The following is an 18,164-nucleotide window of genomic DNA, read 5'->3' on the forward strand; positions in this document are numbered from 1 at the left end:
GGAGGGTCCCTCACTCGACACACGGAGGGTCCCTCACTGGACACACGGAGGGTCCCTCACTGGACACACGGAGGGTCCCTCACTGGACACGCGGAGGGTCCCTCACCGGACACACGGAGGGTCCCTCACCGGACACACGGAGGGTCCCTCACCCGACACACGGAGGGTCCCGGACACACGGAGGGTCCCTCACCCGACACACGGAGGGTCCCTCACCCGACACACGGAGGGTCCCTCACCGGACACGCGGAGGGTCTCTCACCGGACACGCGGAGGGTCTCTCACCGGACACACGGAGGGTCCCTCACCGGACACACGGAGGGTCCCTCACCCGACACACGGAGGGTCCCGGACACACGGAGGGTCCCTCACCCGACACACGGAGGGTCCCTCACCCGACACACGGAGGGTCCCGGACACACGGAGGGTCCCTCACCCGACACACGGAGGGTCCCTCACCCGACACACGGAGGGTCCCTCACCCGACACACGGAGGGTCCCTCACCCGACACGCGGAGGGTCCCTCACCGGACACGCGGAGGGTCCCTCACCGGACACACGGAGGGTCCCTCACCCGACACACGGAGGGTCCCTCACCGGACACACGGAGGGTCTCTCACCGGACACGCGGAGGGTCTCTCACCGGACACACGGAGGGTCCCTCACCCGACACACGGAGGGTCCCTCACCCGACACGCGGAGGGTCCCTCACCGGACACGCGGAGGGTCCCTCACCGGACACACGGAGGGTCTCTCACCGGACACACGGAGGGTCCCTCACCCGACACACGGAGGGTCCCTCACCGGACACACGGAGGGTCACCGGACACACGGAGGGTCCCTCACCGGACACAGGGAGGGTGGATGCCCGGAAGTAATGTCGGTGACACGGCCGGAAGTCGGGGGAAGGTTGAGCGGGGACACGGCCGGAAGTGAGCGGAGCGTGGCGATGGCGGAGCGGCGCGGGACCAAGAGAGGCCGGAGCGGCGGCAGGGCGGCCCGGGGAGCGGGGCCTGGGCCCGGGGGGAGAGCGGGGACTGGGCCTGGGCCCGGGGGGAGAGCGGGGACCGGGCCTGGGCCCGGGGGGAGAGCGGGGACCGGGCCTGGAGTCACCGGCACCGAGAGCGTTGTCCCCAGCCCCGTGTGCAAGGTAATGGTCAGGGGCCGGGCCCGGGGGGAGCAGGGGGCCGGGAGCAGGGGTCAGGGGCCGGGGGCTGTGGGGGGCCGGGCCCGGGGGAGCAGGGGTCAGGGGCCGGGGGGAGCAGGGGGCTGTGGGGGGCCGGGCCCGGGGGAGCAGGGTAATGGGCCGGGCCCGGGGGGAGCAGGGGTCAGGGGGCTGTGGGGGGCCGGGCCTGGGGGAGCGGGCTGTGGGGGGCCGGGCCCGGGGGCTGTGGGGGCCGGGCCCAGGGTGAGCAGGGGGCCGGGAGCAGGGGAGCTGGGGTCAGGGGGCTGTGGGGAGCTGGGAGCCGGGCCCGAGGGGAGCAGGGGTCAGGGCCCGGGGGAGCAGGGGGCTGTGGTGCCGGGCCCGGGGGGCTGTGGGGGGCCGGGCCCGGGGGGAGCAGGGCGTGTGGTGATTTGGGCGGGACTGACCGATCAAGAAAGACTGGATCAACTGGGCTTGTATTCACTGGAGATCAGAAGAATGAGAGGGGACCTCATAGAAACGTTTAAAATTCTGACGGGTTTAGACAGGTTAGATGCAGGAAGAATGTTCCCAATGTTGGGGAAGTCCAGAACCAGGGGACACAGTCTAAGGATAAGGGGTAAGCTATTTAGGACCGAGATGCGGAGGAACTTCTTCACCCAGAGAGTGGTGAACCTGTGGAATTCTCTACCACAGAAAGTTGTTGAGGCCAATTCACTAAATATATTCAAAAAGGAGTTAGATGAGGTCCTTACTACTAGGGGGATCAAGGGGTATGGTGAGAAAGCAGGAATGGGGTACTGAAGTTGCATGTTCAGCCATGAACTCATTGAATGGCGGTGCAGGCTCTCAAGCAGGTCCCCTCTCATCCCTCTAAACTCCAGTGTATAAAGGCCCAGTTGATCCAGTCTCTCCTCATATGTCAGTCCCGCCATCCCGGGAATCAGTCTGGTGAATCTTCGCTGCACTCCCTCAATAGCAAGAACGTCCTTCCTCAGATTGGTGGGGTGGAGGGGATTAGAGAGATAAGGAGGGGTGAGGCCATGGAGAGATTTGAAAATAAGGATTTTAAAATTGAGTCATTGTTGTCATCATCATAGGCAGCCCCTCGGAAGCGAGGGAGACTTGCTTCCACTCTAACAATGAATCCTTAGGTGGCTGAACAGCCCAATACGAGAACCACAGTCCCTGTCACAGGTGGGACAGACAGTGGTTGAGGGAAGGGGAGGGTGGGACTGGTTTGCCGCACGCTCCTTCCGCTGCCTGCGCTTGGTTTCTGCATGCTCTCGGCGATGAGACTCGAGGTGCTCAGCACCCTCCCGGATGCACTTCCTCCACTGAGGGCGGTCTTTGGCCAGGGACTCCCAGATGTCGGTGGGGATGTTGCACTTTATCAGGGAGGCTTTGAGGGTGTCCTTGTAACGTTTCCTCTGCCCACCTTTGGCTCGCTTGCCATGAAGGAGTTCCGAGTAGAGCGCTTGCTTTGGGAGTCTCATGTCGGGCATGTGGACAATGTGGCCCTGCCCAGCGGAGCTGGTCGAGTGTGGTCAGTGCTTCAATGCTGGGGATGTTGACCTGGTCGAGGACACTGATGTTGGTGCGTCTGTCCTCCCAGGGGATTTGTAGGATCTTACAGAGACATCGTTGGTGGTATTTCTCCAGCATTAGGTCAGCGAGCACAGGGGTGATGGGTGAGTGGGATTTGCTGAGAGTTAGAACACAGTTTGGATGAGCTGAATAACTTCCTTTTCTCTCAAACCATAATCACAGGGGAAATGGAAGAACAAGGAGCGAGTTCTAATCTTCTCTTCCCGGGGGATTAATTACCGGACCCGCCATCTGATGCAGGATCTGCGCACACTGATGCCGCACTCGAAACCAGGTAACCCAACAAACCGGGCAGAATTATCCCGATCGCTGCTCACTTTGGGGATTTCAAACTTTGCATTTACAGTGGCTGTTTGCATAACGGCTTTGGAAGTCTTCAAGAAAGCAGAAACCTATAAAATTCTGAATGGGTTGGACAGACTGGATGTGGGGAGGATGTTTTCCCCGGGCTGGCAAGTCTAGAACAAGGTGTCACAGTCTCAGGATACGGGGTGGGAGATTTCGGACCGAGATGAGGAGAAATGTTTTCTCTCATAGGGTGGTGACCCTGTGGAATTCCACCTGCCCAGCTTCATTCCCTAAAATTCTCATTCTCGTGTTTAAATCCTCCCGTGGTCTATCCGCTCTCTATCTCTCCAATCTCCCCCCCACACTCTACAACAACTCCACATCCTGAACTCACCATCCCTCCGACCCTGGCCTCCTGCGTGTGCCCCACACATCACCACACCAATGGTGTCCGTGCCTTCAGCCATCTAGGAGCATTCTCCTAAATTCCCTTAGCAACAAGAATGTGAATTTTAGTGCTGGGGATTGGGGACAATGTAGGTGCACAAAGACCGAGCTAAACCCGGTACAGAAACCTGACTGGCCTCTTCCCTAAATAAACAGCTCCTGCCCCCTTTAACACAGGCAAAGCACTGCGAATGCTGGAAATCAACTACCCGAATATTAGAACATCAGAAATAGGAGCAGGACTACGCCATTTGACTCCTCGCGCCTGCCCCGTCATTTAATAAGATCCTGGCTGGATCCGATCATGGACTCAGCTCCACTTCCCCGCCCGCTCCCCATAACCCTTTATTCTCTTATCAGTTAAGAAACTGTCTATCTCTGCCTTAAATTTATTTAATGTCCCAGCTTCCACAGCTCTCTGAGGCAGCGAATTCCACAGATTTACAACCCTCTGAGAGAAGAAATTTCTCCTCATCTCAGTTCTGAATGGGTGGCCCCTTATTCTAAGAGGGCTGGAAAAAGAGTGGGAGAGTTAAAGTGATAGGGGATTCCATTGTAAGGGGAATAGATAGGTGTTTCTGCGCCGCAATCGAGACTCCAGGATGGTATGTTGCCTCCCTGGTGCAAGGGTCAAGGATGTCTTGGAGCGGGTGCAGGACATTTTGAAGAGGGAGGGTGAACAGCCAGTTGTCGTGGTGCATATAGGTACCAACGATATAGGTAAAAAACGGGATGACGAGCAGAATTTAGGGAGCTAGGAGTTAAATTAAAAAGTAGGACCTCAAAGCTAGTAATCTCAGGATTGCTACCAGTGCCACGTGCTAGTCAGGGTAGGAATCGCAGGATAGCTCAGATGAATACGTAGCTTGAGGAGTGGTGCAAAAGGGAGGGATTCAAATTCCTGGGACATTGGAACCGGTTCTGGGGGAGGTGGGACCAGTATAAACCGGACGGTCTGCACCTGGGCAGGTCCGGAACCAATGTCCCAGGGGGAGTGTTTGCTAGTGCTATTGGGGAGGAGTTAAACTAATATGGGAGGGGGATGGGAGCCTATGCAGGGAGATAGAGGGAAATAAAATGGAGGCAGAAGCAAAAGATAGAAAGAAGAAAAGTAAAAGTGGAGGGCAGAGAAACCTAAGGCAAAAATCAAAAAGTCCATATTACAGCAAAACTCTTCAGGGCAAAGTGTGTTAAAAAGACAAGCCTGAAGGCTTTGTGCCTCAATGCGAGGAGTATTCGGAATAAGATGGACGAATTAACTGCGCAGACAGCAGTTAACGGATATGATGTAATTGGCATCACGGAGACATGGCTCCAGAGTGACCAAGGCTGGGAACTCAACATCCAGGGTATTCAGCATTTAGGAAGGATAAACAGAGAGGAAAAGGAGGCGGGGTGGCATTGCTGGTTAAAGAGGAAATTAACGCAATAGTAAGGAAGGACATTAGCCTGGATGATGTGGAATCTGTATGGGTGGAGCTGCGGAATACCAAAGGGCAGAAAACGTTAGTGGGAGTTGTGTACAGACCATCAAACAGTAGTAGTGAGGTTGGGGACAGCATCAAACAAGAAATTAGGGATGTGTGTAATAAAGGTACAGCAGTTATCATGGGCGACTTCAATTTACATATAGATTGGGCTAACCAAACTGGTAGCAATACGGTGGAGGAGGATTTCCTGGAGTGTATGAGGGATGGTTTTCTAGACCAATATGTCGAGGAACCAACTAGAGAGCTGACCATCCTAGACTGGGTGATGTGTAATGAGAAGGGACTAATTAGCAATCTTGTTGTGCGAGGCCCCTTGGGGAAGAGTGACCATAACATGGTAGAATTCTTTATTAGGACTGAGAGGGACACAGTTAATTCAGAAACTAGGGTCCTGTACTTAAGGAAAGGTAACTTCGATGGTATGAGACATGAATTGGCTAGAATAGACTGGCGAGTGATACTTAAAGGGTTGACGGTGGATAGGCAATGGCAAACAATTGTACATCCCTGTCTGGAGTAAAAATAAAACGGGGAAGGTGGCTCAACCGTGGCTAACAAGGGAAATTAAGGATCGTGTTAGATCCAAGGAAGAGGCATATAAATTGGCCAGAAAAAGCAGCAAACCTGAGGACTGGGAGAAATTTTATAATTCAACAGAGGAGGACAAAGGGTTTAATTAGGAGGGGGGAAAATAGAGTATGAGAGGAAGCTTGCCGTGAACATAAAAACTGACTGCAAAAGCTTCTATAGATATATGAAGAGAAAAAGATTAGTGAAGACAAATGTAGGTCCCTGCAGTCAGATTCAGGTGAATTTATAATGGGGAACAAAGAAATGGCGGACCAATTGAACAAATACTTTGGTTCTGTCTTCACAAAGGAAGACACAAATAACCTTCCGTAAATACTAGGGGACTGAGGGTCTAGTGAGAAGGAGGAACTGAAGGAAATCCTTATTAGTCAGGAAATTGTGTTTGGGACGTTGATGGGATTTAAGGCCGATAAATCCCCGAAGTCTGATAGTCTGCATCCCAGAGTACTTAAGGAAGTGACCCTAGAAATAGTGGATGCATTGGTGATCATTTTCCAACAGTCTATCGACTCTGGATCAGTTCCTGTGGACTGAAGGGTAGCTAATGTAACCCCACTTTTTAAAAAGGGAGAGAGAGAGAAAGTGGGTAATTATAGACTGGTTAGCCTGACATCAGTAGTGGGGAAAATGTTGGAATCAATTATTAAAGATGAAATAGCAGCGCATTTGGAAAGCAGTGACAGGATCGGTCCAAGTCAGCATGGATTTATGAAAGGGAAATCATGCTTGACAAATCTTCTGGAATTTTTTGAGGATGTAACTAGTAGAGTGGAGAAGGGAGAACCAGTGGATGTGGTGTATTTGGACTTTCAAAAGGCTATTGACAAGGTCCCACACAAGAGATTGGTGTGCAAAATTAAAGCACATGGTATTGGGGGTAATGTACTGATGTGGATAGAGAACTGGTTGGCAGACAGGAAGCAGAGAGTCGGGATAAACGGGTCCTTTTCAGAATGGCAGGCAGTGACTAGTGGGATGCCGCAGGGCTCAGTGCTGGGACTCCAGCTCTTTACAATATACATCAATGATTTGGTTGAAGGAATTGAGTGTAATATCTCCAAGTTTGCAGATGACACTAAACTGGGTGGCGGTGTGAGCTGTGAGGAGGACGCTAAGAGGCTGCAGGGTGACTTGGACAGGTTAGGTGAGTGGGCAAATGCATGGCAGATGCAGTATAATGTTGGATAAATGTGAGGTTACCCACTTGGGGCAAAAACACAAAGGCAGAATATTATCTGAATGGCAGCAGATTAAGAAAAGGGGAGGTGCAACGAGACCTGGGTGTCATGGTACATCAGTCACTGAAAGTTGGCATGCAGGTACAGCAGGCGGTGAAGAAGGCAAATGGTATGTTGGCCTACATAGCGAGGGGATTTGAGTATAGGAGCAGGGAGGTCTTACTGCAGTTGTACAGGGCCTTGGTGAGGCCTCACCTGGAATATTGTGTTCAGTTTTGGTCTCCTAATCTGAGGAAGGACATTCTTGCTATTGAGGGAGTGCAGCGAAGGTTCACCAGACTGATTCCTGGGATGGCAGGACTGACATATGAGGAGAGACTGGATCAACTGGGCCTTTATTCACTGGAGTTTAGAAGGATGAGAGGGGATCTCATAGAAACATATAAAATTCTGACGGGACTGGACAGGTTAGATGCAGGAAGAATGTTCCCGATGTTGGGAAAGTCCAGAACCAGGGGACACAGTCTAAGGATAAGGAGTAAGCCATTTAGGACTGAGATGAGGAGAAACTTCTTCACTCAGAGAGTTGTTAACCTGTGGAATTCCCTGCCGCAGAGAGTTGTTGATGCCAGTTCATTGGATATATTCAAGAGGGAGTTAGATGTGGCCCTTTTCGCGAAAGGGATCAAGGGGTATGGAGAGAAAGCAGGAAAGGGGTACTGAGGGAATGTTCAGCCATAATCATATTGAAGGGTGGTGCAGGCTAGAAGGGCCGAATGGCCTACTCCTGCACCTATTTTCTATGTTTCTATGTACTCTAGTTCTAGTCTCCCCCATCAGTGGAAACATCCTCTCTGCATCCACCTTGTCAAGCCCCCTCATAATTTTATACGTTTCGATAAGATCACCTCTCATTCTTCTGAATTCCAATGAGGAGAGGCCCAACCTCCTCACTTTTTCCTCATAAGTCAACCCTCTGATCTCCGGAATCAACCGAGTGAACATTCTCTGAACTGCCTCCAAAGCAAGTATATCCTTTCGTAAATATGGAAACCAAAACTGCACGCAGTATTCCAGGTGTGGCCTCACCAATACCCTGTATAACTGTAGCAAGACTTCCCTGCTTTTATACTCCATCCCCTTTGCAATAAAGGCCAAGATCCCATTGGCCTTCCTGATCACTTGCTGTACCTACATACTAACCTTTTGTGTTTCATGCACAAGTACCCCCAGGTCCCGCTGTACTGCAGCACTTTGCAATCTTTCTCCATTTAAATAATAACTTGCTCTTTGATTTTTTTCTGCCAAAGTGCATGACCTCACACTTTCCAACATTATACTCCATCTGCCAAATTTTTGCCCACTCACTTAACCTGTCTATGTCCTTTTGCAGATTTTGTGTCCTCCTCACACATTGCTTTTCCTCCCATCTTTGTATCATCAGCCACTGGGATAGAATTGGTGTGAATGGTACAGAGGGCGCAGAATTCTTAAAATGCATTCAGGAGAACTTTATCAGCCAGTATGTAGTAAGACCAACATGGGAGTGGGCTGTTCTGGACTTAGTTTTAGGGACTGAAGCTGGGCAGGTGGAAGGAGTATCAGTGGGAGAGCACTTTGGTACTAGTGATCATAATTCTGTTAGATTTAGGGTAGTTATGGAAAAGATAGATCAGAAATAAAAGTTCTCGTATATTATAAAAGTTCTCAATTGGGGAAAAAGTCAATTATACCAAGCTGTGATGTGAGTTACCAATGTGGACTGGAAACAGCGACTTGAAGGTAACCCTCAAGAAGTATAGAAAGTGCAGGGGTGCAACTAAAAAGATTAGGAAAGCAAAGAGAGAGCGTGAAAGAATGTTGGCAAGTAAAATCAAAGAAAACCCAAAGATGTTTTATAAATATATTAAGAGCAAGAGGATAACTAGAGAAAGAGTGGGGCCTATTAGAGACCATGAGGATAATCTGTGTGTGGAGGTGGGAGATGTAGATATGATTCTGAATGAATACTTTGCGTCTGTTTTCACAAAGGAGAGGGGCGATGCAGACATTACAATCAGAGAGGAGGAGTGTGAAATATTAGATGAAATAAACATAGTGAGAGAGGAAGTATTAAGGGGTTTAGTACTTTGAAAGTGGATAAATCCCCAGGCTCGGATGAAATGTATCCCAGGCTGTTAACAGAAGCAAGAGAGGAAATAGCAGAGGCTCTGACCATCATTTTCCAATAATCTCTGGCTACAGGTGTGGTGCCAGAGGACTGGAGGACTGCTAATGTTGTACCATTGTTTAAATAGGGAGAAAGGGATAGACCGAGTAATTACAGGCCAGTCAACCTAACCTCGGTGGTGGGAAAATTATTGGGAAAAAAACTGAAGGCTGTTTCCAGTGGGGTTCCGCAGGGCTCAGTACTAGGTCCTTGCTCTGTGTGGTATATATCAATGATCGAGACTTGAATATAGAAGCTATGATTAAGAAGTTTGCTGATGATACAAAACTCGACCGTGAGGTTGATAATGAAGAAGAAAGCTGCAGACTGCAGGAGGATATCAATGTACTGGTCAGGTGGGCAGAACAGGGGCAAATGGAATTCAATCCGGAGAAGTGTGAGGTAATGCATGTGGGGAGGTCTAACAAGGCAAGGGAATATACATTAAATGGTAGGACACTGAGAAGTGTAGAGGAACAGAGGGACCTGGGAGTGCAGGTCCACAGATCCCTGAAGGTAGCAGGCCAGGTGGATAAGGTGGTTAAGAAGGCATACGGGATACTTGCCTTAATTGGCCAAGGCAGGGAATACAAGAGCAGGGGGGGGGTTATGCTTGAACTGTATAAAACACTGGTTAGGCCACAGCTGGAGTACTGCGTGCAGTTCTGGTCACCACATTACAGGAAGGATGTGATTGCACTGGAGAGGGTACAGAGGAGATTTACGAGGATGTTGCCCAGACTGGAGAATTTTAGCTATGAGGACAGATTGGATAGGCTGGGATTGTTTTCCTTGGAACAGAGGAGGCTGAGGGGAGACCTGATTGAGGTGTATAAAATGATGAGGGGCCTGGATAGAGTGGATAGGAAGGACCTGTTTCCCTTGGCAGAGGGGTCAACAACCAGGGAGCATAGATTTAAAGTAATTGGGGGAGGTTTAGAGGGGATTTGAGGGGAAATAACTTCACCCAGAGGGTGGTGGGGGTCTGGAACTCACGGCCTGAAAGGGTGGTAGAGGCAGAAACCCTCACCACATTTAAACAGTACCTGGATGTGCTCCTGAAGTGCTGTAACCCACAGGGCTACGGACCCAGAGCTGGAAAGTGGGATTAGGCTGGGTAGCTCTTGGTCGGCCGGAGCGGACACGATGGGCCGGAATGTCCCCTTCGTGCTGTAAATGTCTCTGACTCGATGCAAATGGTTCAATGTGTTCCCTCTGATGTGTTTTAATTCACTCACTTCTCCTGAGTGCTGACATCATGTCCCGATGTAACGTCTGTTAAAGGAGCCCGGCATCGATTTTAAAATGTGTTTGCCAGATGTATTTTAAGAACATAAGAAATAGGAGCAGGAGTAGGCCATACGGCCCCTTGAGCCTGCTCCGCCATTTAATACCATCATGGCTGATCTGAACATGGACTCAGCTCCACTTCCCTGCCCGCTCCCCATAACCCTTTATTCCCTTATCGGTTCAGAAACTGTCTCTCTCTGTCTTACATTTATTCAATGTCCCGGCTTCCACAACCCCCTCATCCCAGGAATCAACCGAGTGAACCTTCTCTGAACTGCCTCCCAAGCAAGTATATCCTTTGGTAAATATGAATTGACGTGGTGATTTGAGTTGTTGAACCCGCCACCTCTCAGTGAGACTTCTTTGAACACCGAGCATCGTGCTCAGCTGCCCTCTGCCCAGACGCCATGCTTTGCCACACACCTCCGATGAGGACCCTGCTCCTTCGATACGCTCGGTGTTGCGGGTGTTAAAGGGGATGGTTTGCGGACAGTGAGCCAGCCTGGGATCTGCCTCGCTCTGGGCCATTCCTACAGCTAATCACGGGTCTTGCTTCTAATTCCAGACACCAAAATGGATCGGAAGGACAAGCTGTTTGTGATTAACGAGGTAAGTCGGTGCCAGAGAGACGCCGTACTGTCTGTGGGCTGCGAGTCTGGCAGCGGGGGAGGGCTTTATTTCACTGTTGCTGGAGAAATACCACCAGCGATGTCTCCACAAGATCCTACAAATCCCCTGGGAGGACAGACGCACCAACGTTAGTGTCCTCGACCAGGCCAACATCCCCAGCATTGAAACACTGACCACACTCGATCAGCTCCACTGGGCAGACCACATCGTTCACATGCCAGACATGAGACTCCCAAAGCAAGCGCTCTACTCTGAACTCAATCACGGCAAGCGAGCCAAAGGTGGGCAGAGGAAATGTTACAGGGACACCCTCAAAGCCTCCCTGATAAAGTGCAACATCCCCACCGACACCTGGGAGTCCCTGGCCAAAGACCGCCCTCAGTGGAGGAAGTGCATCCGGGAGGGCGCTGAGCACCTCGAGTCTCATCGTCGAGAGCATGCAGAAACCAAGCGCAGGTGTGGAGGGGGGGGGGGGGGGGAGGGATACAGGGAGATAGTGGGGGGGGGGGAGACATGGGGAGATGGAGGGGGGGAGAGGGACGTAGGGAGATAGTGGGGGGGGGAGAGGGACACGGGGAGATAGTGGGGGGGGAGGGACACGGGGCGATGGTGGGGGGGGGAGAGGGAGAGGGACGTAGGGAGATGGTGGGGGGGGGGGAACACGGGGAGATAGTGGGGGGGGGAGGGACACGGGGAGATAGTGGGGGGGGAGGGACACGGGGCGATGGTGGGGGGGGGAGGGACACGGGGCGATGGTGGGGGGGGAGGGACACGGGGAGATGGTGGGGGGGGGGGAGGGACACGGGGCGATGGTGGGGGGGGAGGGACACGGGGAGATAGTGGGGGGGAGAGGGACACGGGGCGATGGTGGGGGAGGGAGGGACACGGGGAGATAGTGGGGGGGGGGAGGGACACGGGGAGATAGTGGGGGGGGAGTGACACGGGGCGATGGTGGGGGGGGAGGGACACGGGGCGATGGTGGGGGGGGAGGGACACGGGGAGATAGTGGGGGGGGAGGGACACGGGGAGATAGTGGTGGGGGGGGAGGGACACGGGGAGATAGTGGGGGGGGGGAGGGACACGGGGCGATGGTGGGGGGGGAGGGACACGGGGCGATGGTGGGGGAGGGGGGAGGGACACGGGGTGATGGTGGGGGAGGGGGGAGGGACACGGGGCGATGGTGGGGGGGGAGGGACACGGGGAGATAGTGGGGGGGGGAGGGACACGGGGAGATGGTGGGGGAGGGAGGGACACGGGGCGATGGTGGGGGGGGGAGGGACACGGGGAGATAGTGGGGGGGGGAGGGACACGGGGAGATAGTGGGGGGGGGAGGGACACGGGGAGATGGTGGGGGAGGGAGGGACACGGGGAAATAGTGGGGGGGGGGGAGGGACACGGGGAGATAGTGGGGGGGGGAGGGACACGGGAAGATGGTTCGGGTGGGGAGGGACACGGGGAGATAGTGGGGGGGGAGTGACACGGGGAGATGGTTCGGGTGGGGAGGGACACGGGGAGATAGTGGGGGGGGAGGGACACGGGGAGATGGGGGGGGAGTGACACGGGGAGATAGTGGGGGGGGAGTGACACGGGGAGATAGTGGGGAGGGGAGGGACACGGGGAGATAGTGGGGGGGGAGGGACACGGGAAGATGGTTCGGGGGGGGAGGGACACGGGGAGATAGTGGGGGGGGAGTGACACGGGGAGATAGTGGGGAGGGGAGGGACACGGGGAGATAGTGGGGGGGGAGGGACACGGGGAGATGGGGGGGGAGTGACACGGGGAGATAGTGGGGGGGGAGGGACACGGGGAGATAGTGGGGGGGGAGGGACACGGGGAGATAGTGGGGGGGGAGGGACACGGGGAGATAGTGGGGGGGGGGAGGGACACGGGGAGATAGTGGGGGGGGGGAGGGACACGGGGCGATGGTGGGGGGGGAGGGACACGGGGCGATGGTGGGGGAGGGGGGAGGGACACGGGGCGATGGTGGGGGAGGGGGGAGGGACACGGGGCGATGGTGGGGGGGGAGGGACACGGGGAGATAGTGGGGGGGGGAGGGACACGGGGAGATGGTGGGGGAGGGAGGGACACGGGGAGATAGTGGGGGGGGGAGGGACACGGGGAGATGGTGGGGGGGGAGGGACACGGGGCGATGGTGGGGGAGGGAGGGACACGGGGCGATGGTGGGGGGGGGAGGGACACGGGGAGATAGTGGGGGGGGGAGGGACACGGGGAGATAGTGGGGGGGGGAGGGACACGGGGAGATGGTGGGGGAGGGAGGGACACGGGGAAATAGTGGGGGGGGGGGAGGGACACGGGGAGATAGTGGGGGGGGGAGGGACACGGGAAGATGGTTCGGGTGGGGAGGGACACGGGGAGATAGTGGGGGGGGAGTGACACGGGGAGATAGTGGGGGGGGAGGGACACGGGGAGATGGGGGGGGGAGTGACACGGGGAGATAGTGGGGGGGGAGGGACACGGGGAGATGGGGGGGGGGGGACACGGGGAGACGGAGGGGGAGTCACTGGGTGATAGTGGGGAGCGGGGGGTCCACTGGTGAACACATTGAGTGGTATACACTGGCTCGGTCAGTTGGGTCAGTCCCTGTGACTCTGGGTTGCTGGGCAGATGAGCAGAGTGTCAGAAGCACTGCTGTAGTTTGGTGTTCTTTAGCGGAGTGGTCATCGAGCAGTAACCAGTAATATTCTCTTCCAACAGATTTGTGAAATGAAGAACTGCAATAAATGTGTTTACTTCGAAGCCAAGAAGAAGCAGGACCTGTACATGTGGTGAGTGTCGGAGCCCTGTGGGATACGGGGAATAGGAGCAGGAGTGGCCCATACGGCCCCTCGAGCCTGCTCCGCATTTAATACCATCATGGCTGATCCGATCATGGACTCAGCTCCACTTTCCCGCCCGCTCCCCATAACCCCTTATTCCCTTATCAGTTAAGAAACTGTCTATTTCTGTCTTAAATTTATTCAATGACCCAGCCCCCACAGCTCTCTGAGGCAGCGAATTCCACAGATTTACAACCCTCTGAGAGAAGAAATTCCTCCTCATCTCAGTTTTAAATGGGCGGCCCCTTATTCTAAGACCATGCCCCCTAGTTCTAGTCTCCCCCATCAGTGGAAACATCCTCTCTGCATCCACCTTGTCAAGCCCCCTCATAATCTTATACGTTTCGATAAGATCACCTCTCATTCTTCTGAATTCCAATGAGTAGAGGCCCAATCTCCTCAACCTTTCCTCATAAGTCAACCCCCTCATCTCCGGAATCAACCGAGTGAACCTTCTCTGAACTGCCTCCAAAGCAAGTATATCCTTTCGTAAATATGGAAACCAAAACTGCACGCAGTACTCCAGGTGTGGCCTCACCAATACCCTGTATAACTGGAGCAAGACTTCCCTGCTTTTATACTCCATCCCCTTTGCAATAAAGGCCAAGATACCATTGGCCTACCTGATCACTTGCTGTACCTGCATATTAACCTTTTGTGTTTCATGCACAAGTACCCCCAGGTCCCGCTGTATTGCAGCACTTTGTAATCTTTCTCCATTTAAATAATAACTTGCTCTTTGAGTTTTTCTGCCAAAGTGCATGACCTCACACTTTCCAACATTATACTCCATCTGACAAATTTTTGCCCACTCACTGAGCCTGTCTATGTCCTTTTGCAGATTTTTTGTGTCCTCCTCACACATTGCTTTTCCTCCCATCTTTGCATCATCAGCAAACTTGGCTACGTTACACTCAGTCCCTTCTTCCAAGTCGTTAATATAGATTGTAAATAGTTGGGGTCCCAGCACTGATGGGGTGAGTGATGACACCCTGTGGGATTGGGGGATCGGGCGGGACGGTGGAGGTGAGCGTGAGGATGTCGGAGCAAGCTCCAGGGGCCAAATTCTCACGGTACATGTCCGATGTCGGGTATCGGGGGGGCCGAGGCCCAGTATCACAGTGTTAACCCCAGCATATCACTCGATACCTGTTACCTGCCCTTTAACCAGTCAGTCGGGGGATTTGGCTGATGGTGGGGAGCTGTGTTGTCGCCGGCCTGTATCTGACCAGTTGCTGGCCTGGCCCAGTCGGTGAAGGTTGTTAAATCTATCGGAGAGCAGCGAAGGTTCACCAGACTGATTCCTGGGATGGCAGGACTGTCGTATGAGGAGAGTACTGGGTCGACTGGGCCTGTGTTCACTAGAGTTTAGAAGAATGAGAGGGGATCTCATTGAAACGTATAAAATTCTGATGGGGATGGACAGACTGGATGCGGGGACGATGTTTCCCCTGGCTGGGAAATCTAGAACAAGGGCTCACAGTCTCAGGATACGGGGTAAACATAGAAACATAGAAAATAGGTGCAGGAGTAGGCCATTCAGCCCTTCTAGCCTGCACCGCCATTCAATGAGTTCATGGCTGAACAAGTAACCTCAGTACCCCATTCCTGCTTTCTCGCCATACCCCTTGATCCTCCTAGTAGTAAGGACCTCATCTAACTCCTTTTTGAATATATTTAGTGAATTGGCCTCAACAACTTTCTGTGGTAGAGAATTCCACAGGTTCACCACTCTCTGGGTGAAGAAGTTTCTCCTCATCTCGGTCCTAAATGGCTTACCCCTTATCCTTAGACTGTGACCCCTGGTTCTGGACTTCCCCAACATTGGGAACATTCTTCCTGCATCTAACCTGTCTAACCCCGTCAGAATTTTAAACGTTTCTATGAGGTCCCCTCTCATTCTTCTGATCTCCAGTGAATACAAGCCCAGTTGATCCAGTCTTTCTTGATAGGTCAGTCCCGCCATCCCGAGAATCAGTCTGGTGAACCTTCGCTGCACTCCCTCAATAGCAAGAATGTCCTTCCTCAGGTTAGGAGACCAAAACTGTACACAATACTCCAGGTGTGGCCTCACCAAGGCCCTGTACAACTGTAGCAACACCTCCCTGCCCCTGTACTCAAATCCCCTCGCTATGAAGGCCAACATGCCATTTGCTTTCTTAACCGCCTGCTGTACCTGCATGCCAACCTTCAATGACTGATGTACCATGACACCCAGGTCTCTTTGCACCTCCCCTTTTCCTAATCTGTCACCATTCAGATAATAGTCTGTCTTTCTGTTTTTACCACCAAAGTGGATAACCTCACATTTATCCACATTATACTTCATCTGCCATGCATTTGCCCACTCACCTAACCTATCCAAGTCACTCTGCAGCCTCATAGCATCCTCCTCGCAGCTCACACTGCCACCCAACTTAGTGTCATCCGCAAATTTGGAGATACTACATTTAATCCCCTCATCTAAATCATTTATGTACAGAGTAAACAGCTGGGCCCCAGCACAGAACCTTGCGGTACCCCACTAGTCACTGCCTGCCATTCTGAAAAGTACCCATTTACTCTTACTCTTAGCTTCCTGTCTGACAACCAGTTCTCAATCCATGTCAGTACACTACCCCCAATCCCATGTGCTTTAACTTTGCACATTAATCTCTTGTGTGGGACCTTGTCGAACGCCTTCTGAAAGTCCAAATATACCACATCAACTGGTTCTCCCTTGTCCACTCTACTGGAAACATCCTCAAAAAATTCTAGAAGATTTGTCAAGCATGATTTCCCTTCACAAATCCATGCTGACTTGGACCTATCATGTCACCTCTTTCCAAATGCGCTGCTATGACATCCTTAATAATTGATTCCATCATCTTACCCACTACCGATGTCAGGCTGACCGGTCTGTAATTCCCTGTTTTCTCTCTCCCTCCTTTTTTAAAAAGTGGGGTTACATTGGCTACCCTCCACTCCATAGGAACTGATCCAGAGTCAATGGAATGTTGGAAAATGACTGTCAATGCATCCGCTATTTCCAAGGCCACCTCCTTAAGTACTCTGGGATGCAGTCCATCAGGCCCTGGGGATTTATCGGCCTTCAATCCCATCAATTTCCCCAACACAATTTCCCGGCTAATAAGGATTTCCCTCAGTTCCTCCTCCTTACTAGACCCCCCGACCCCTTTTATATCCGGTAGGAAATTTAGGACGGAGATGAGGAGAAATGTTTTCACTCAGAGGGTGGTGAACCTGTGGAATTCTCTACCACAGAAGGCTGTGGAGGCCAAGTGACTGAATATATTTAAGAGGAGATTTAGATTTCTCGACACAAAAGGCATCAAGGGGTCTGGGGAAAAGCGGGAATATGGTGTTGAGGTAGAGGATCAGCCCATGATCATACTGAATGGTGCAGGCCCAAAGGGCTACTCCTATTTTCTATGTTTCTATGAATGAAGCAGCGGCCCCTGGCTGATGAATGGTTTATCCTGTGTTTTTCAGGATCTCGAATGTACCCCAAGGACCCTCTGCCAAGTTTTTAATACAAAACGGTAAGCCTCCTGTAGCACGCTGTGATGGGTGACTATTTCTCGGGGAGCTGCCTGAAAACCCAAAGTATGTTCCAGGCTGTGTCTGACTGGCCTTGTCACAGGGTCCCCTCACCCCCCCGTCCCCCTCACCCCCCCGTCCCCATCACCCCCTGCCCCCCTCACCCCCCGTCCCCCTCGCCCCCCATCCCCCCGTCCCCCTCGCCCCCCGCCCCCCCGTCCCCCTCGTCCCCCCGTCCCCCTCACCCCGTCCCCCTCGCCCCCCGTCCCCCTCGCCCCCCGTCCCCCTCGCCCCCCGTCCCCCTCGCCCCCCGTCCCCCTCGCCCCCGTCCCCTCCCCCCCCGTCCCCCTCGCCCCCCGTCCCCTCGCCCCTCGTCCCCTCGCCCCCCGTCCCCCTCGCCCCCCGTCCCCCTCGCCCCCCGTCCCCCTCGCCCCCCGTCCCCCTCGCCCCCGTCCCCCTCGCCCCCCGTCCCCCTCGTCCCCCTCGCCCCCCGTCCCCCTCGCCCCCCGTCCCCCTCGCCCCCCGTCCCCCTCGCCCCCCCGTCCCCCTCGCCCCCCCGTCCCCCTCGCCTCCCTCGCCCCCCGTCCCCCTCACCCCCCGTCCCCCTCACCCCCCGTCCCCCTCACCCCCCGTCCCCCTCACCCCCCGTCCCCCTCACCCCCCCCGTCCCCCTCACCCCCCGTCCCCCTCACCCCCCGTCCCCCTCACCCCCCGTCCCCCTCACCCCCCGTCCCCCTCACCCCCCGTCCCCCTCACCCCCCCCGTCCCCCTCACCCCCCCCCGTCCCCCCGTCCCCGCCCCCCCGTCCCCGTCCCCCTCACCCCCCGTCCCCCTCACCCCCCCCGTCCCCCTCACCCCCCCGTCCCCCTCGTCCCCCGTCCCCCTCACCCTCCCCCCCGTCCCCCTCACCCC

At 54.3% G+C, this 18,164-nt stretch overlaps 1 protein-coding gene across 1 annotated transcript; it reads left to right on the top strand.

Moving 5' to 3' along the window:
• The first annotated feature begins 933 nt into the window (after positions 1–933).
• bxdc2 (brix domain containing 2) lies at positions 934–17,286 on the top strand. Its single transcript, XM_070873613.1, has 5 exons — positions 934–1,150; positions 2,915–3,026; positions 10,811–10,854; positions 13,591–13,661; positions 17,205–17,286. Exons 1-5 carry the CDS (start codon positions 950–952, stop codon positions 17,284–17,286), a joined length of 510 nt encoding a protein of 169 aa, XP_070729714.1. The 5' UTR covers positions 934–949.
• The last annotated feature ends 878 nt before the right edge of the window (positions 17,287–18,164 follow it).

This window comes from Pristiophorus japonicus, unplaced genomic scaffold, assembly GCF_044704955.1.
Source record: "Pristiophorus japonicus isolate sPriJap1 unplaced genomic scaffold, sPriJap1.hap1 HAP1_SCAFFOLD_526, whole genome shotgun sequence".
Lineage (NCBI taxonomy): Eukaryota > Metazoa > Chordata > Chondrichthyes > Pristiophoridae > Pristiophorus > Pristiophorus japonicus.

What these genes read in the sequence shown, in the direction of transcription:
- bxdc2 (XM_070873613.1), top strand. Translation starts at nt 950, where the DNA reads ATGGCGGAGCGGCGCGGGACCAAGAGAGGCCGGAGCGGCGGCAGGGCG. An exon ending in GATGCCGCACTCGAAACCAG is followed by an intron (nt 3,027 to 10,810) that starts GTAACCCAACAA and finishes TTCTAATTCCAG; the next exon opens with ACACCAAAATGGATCGGAAG. An exon ending in AAGCAGGACCTGTACATGTG is followed by an intron (nt 13,662 to 17,204) that starts GTGAGTGTCGGA and finishes TGTGTTTTTCAG; the next exon opens with GATCTCGAATGTACCCCAAG.